This window comes from Plasmodium gonderi (assembly GCF_002157705.1).
Source record: "Plasmodium gonderi DNA, contig: Pgo-contig_274, whole genome shotgun sequence".
In the NCBI taxonomy this organism is placed as follows: Eukaryota; Apicomplexa; class Aconoidasida; order Haemosporida; family Plasmodiidae; genus Plasmodium; species Plasmodium gonderi.
The window spans coordinates 10,304-13,316 of record NW_021629183.1 but is presented as its reverse complement, the minus strand read 5'-3'; the positions used below and the strand labels follow the sequence as shown (position 1 = coordinate 13,316).

General features: G+C 20.4%; 1 protein-coding gene across 1 annotated transcript; it reads right to left on the bottom strand.

The window, feature by feature from the left end:
• Positions 1-898, bottom strand: PGO_002550 (variable surface protein; the record flags this gene model as incomplete). The annotated part of the gene is made up of 2 exons (XM_028691147.1): positions 1-819; positions 869-898. Coding segments are annotated over 2 exons (849 nt in total), but the record flags the coding sequence as incomplete, so codon positions are not given.
• Positions 899-3,013: the final 2,115 nt, after the last annotated feature.

Here is a 3,013-nt window from a genome sequence, read left to right as displayed (position 1 = left end):
AAATGTACTTAGAGGCTTCAAATCGTCCTTTTTTATTTCATATACTTGCTGATAATCCATTATATTTAATGGAGTATCAGAAGAACCATCATGTACAGACATCACTTCTTCTACTTCTTTTTCTGCTTCTTCATCTACATCCTCCTCAGAATCAACGTGTTCAATAGTAACTGGTTCCTCTTCATCATCACGACATTTAAATATATCTAAAAAATCTTCTGGATTGTAATTTTCGTATTCAATCCCCCAAACAGGGCACATCTGTTCATTCTTAAGAATACACACATCTTTATATTTCTTATATATATCAGCTATCTCATTGAGGTATGTACATAATTTATCACACTTTTCGTTAAAATCATTTTTCATATCCCTAAGATAATTAAAATCCATAGAATAATCAAACAGTTTTTTAGCATGATCCCAATTATCGTGATAACTAGTAATTTTAAGATAAGGTTTACAACTGCAAGCCTTGGAATCTGTTACGAATTTAGTACCAAGAATCCACATATCGTTAATATCTGATAATGCATTAAAACAATTTGTTTTATCCATATGATAAGTTCTTGATAGTTCATTATATAACCAATAGGTTAAAATATTACAATTCATTTCCATGAATTCAGGTTTACTCCTTATTCGTTCTTTTTTTACTAGATAATTTATATATGCTTTACAAAGTTTTTTAATTTGTCCATTTTTACCGTATTTTGTTGTAGAAAAAGTTTTACAGTATTCTACGTTTACTAAATCCGAAGGATGCCTTTTCAGCATTTCATATAATTTAAATGAAGGTAAATGAGATTCAGTAAATGTCTATAAGTTAAAACGGAAAAAAGTAAAATATAAACATTTATATATTCACTACTATTATAAATTTTTTATTGCAAAACATTAATTGCAGGATATATATTAATACACATATATACAATAATATGCATAAAATTAAATGTATCCATACATCCGCTTGTTTTTCAGGCATTTTTACATATTATAATATAAGAAATATAAGAAATGATAAATTAATTAATGTCGATATTTAATTATGCGTGATCTATTTTTGAACTAATATGTCGTGTAAATATAGAAATTGTTAATTTCAGCATAAACGTATATTTTAAAAAATCATGAAAAATCTTATAATATATATTTTAAAAAAATATATAGAAAGCTGTAATAGAAATATATAATTTATTAAATTTATTAGTTCTGTGTTATTCATGCATATGAGTCAGTTTCTTCAAAAATTAAAAATAATAATGGCTAAAAAATAATGATATGAAGTTCTTTTTTAAATTACATTTCAATAAACAACATAATATATACGAATTATTATATATAAATAAATATAAAAATGTTCTTATAATTTAATATAAATTAATGTTACACTGTGATTATGTAATTAAAATACATATAACATAATTTCAAAAAATTTCATATATGCATAAAACAAATTTTAATTATTCATCATATATAATATCACTTTAATGATTTTTCTTTTTTTTTGTCATTTATTGTATCCTCTGTTATAAATGATTAACAAAAAATTAAAGGATTATGCCAAAAAATTTAGATTTTATAACACATTTTATTTATATGTTATAATCATTGGGAGATACTCATGTATTAATCATATTTGTTATGAAGTATATATATTTGTTTTATAATTTTTATATAAACTAAAATTATACATTTTCTGCATTAATATTCATTTATATCTGGTTCAGGATTTAGGAATAGTGTTTCGTTTTTAGGGTTCTTTTTAGACTTTAATAATTTCTTTAGGGAACTGTTTATCATTCTTTTATTATATTTACTGCAACTATTTTTTGTTTTTATTCTTTTGATATTCGTTATAATTATATTTTATAATTATATCATAAACATATATAGAATAATATTAATATATTATATTTAGTTATGTGAATTAAATAAAATATTTCAATGCATATAATTTATATTGTTTTAATATTTATATTTCTCACAATTTTATTTAATATGTAATTCTTTCGTATACATATTATATTATTATTTATTTTCAAGATCATTATTCATAGATTTATTTTATCACATGGATTACTTTATTTTGACTATATATATAGCATTATTTATGTGATTTCTTGCATCATACAATATGTTATATAAACCTTTAGTTCAGTACTTTAGGTTTATTAATCACTTTTATTAATTCTATCATATCATGTAATTATATGATAAAGCTGTATCGGTACATGTAATAAATATTATTGTCATGTTATAGAAAAATATGAATTTACTTTTACATTTCATATAGGAATATATTATACAAAAGCTTTTTTATATGTTTTGAGATATATATATATTTTTTCATATTAATAAATTGTTAATACAATAAAAAACATATTATTTCAGTATTATAAATAAGCTATATGTATTTTAATTAATATATTTTTAAGGTTTCTCCTCCAATACATAAGAAAAAAATAATTTATATATACTAATTTAATTTTTTCAAATATAATAACATTAATTTTTATAGAGATAAAGCTTTTTACTTTTGAATAATAATTTTGTAGTGAAATGTGTATGATATCCTAACAGATTAATATATAAAATATAAATAATCTCTAATATTTTCCTGTAATATGCATTTAATGTGTAGAATAATGGTTTAGTTTAAGACAATATTTAGTGTCTATTAAATATAAAAAAATATATTAAATACATTGTTATACAAATTAATAAAAATGTAACTCTCCTTTATAATATTATTATAAAAATTGGTAATTATTTCTCTTCCATAATGTATTATATGTTACGTTATATTAAATAATATAATTATATATAAAATGTGCACTATATATATTAAATTACATCCTAAATGTTAATTATGTTAAAACTGTAAAATATTAGGAAACTAACTTTGTTTTTGATTATCATAACTCTGAATGTTCTATTATGTTCATCACTGTGTGATCTAATATAACAAATCATAATCTAGTTGGAGTATAAGATATATCAATTAGAAAAG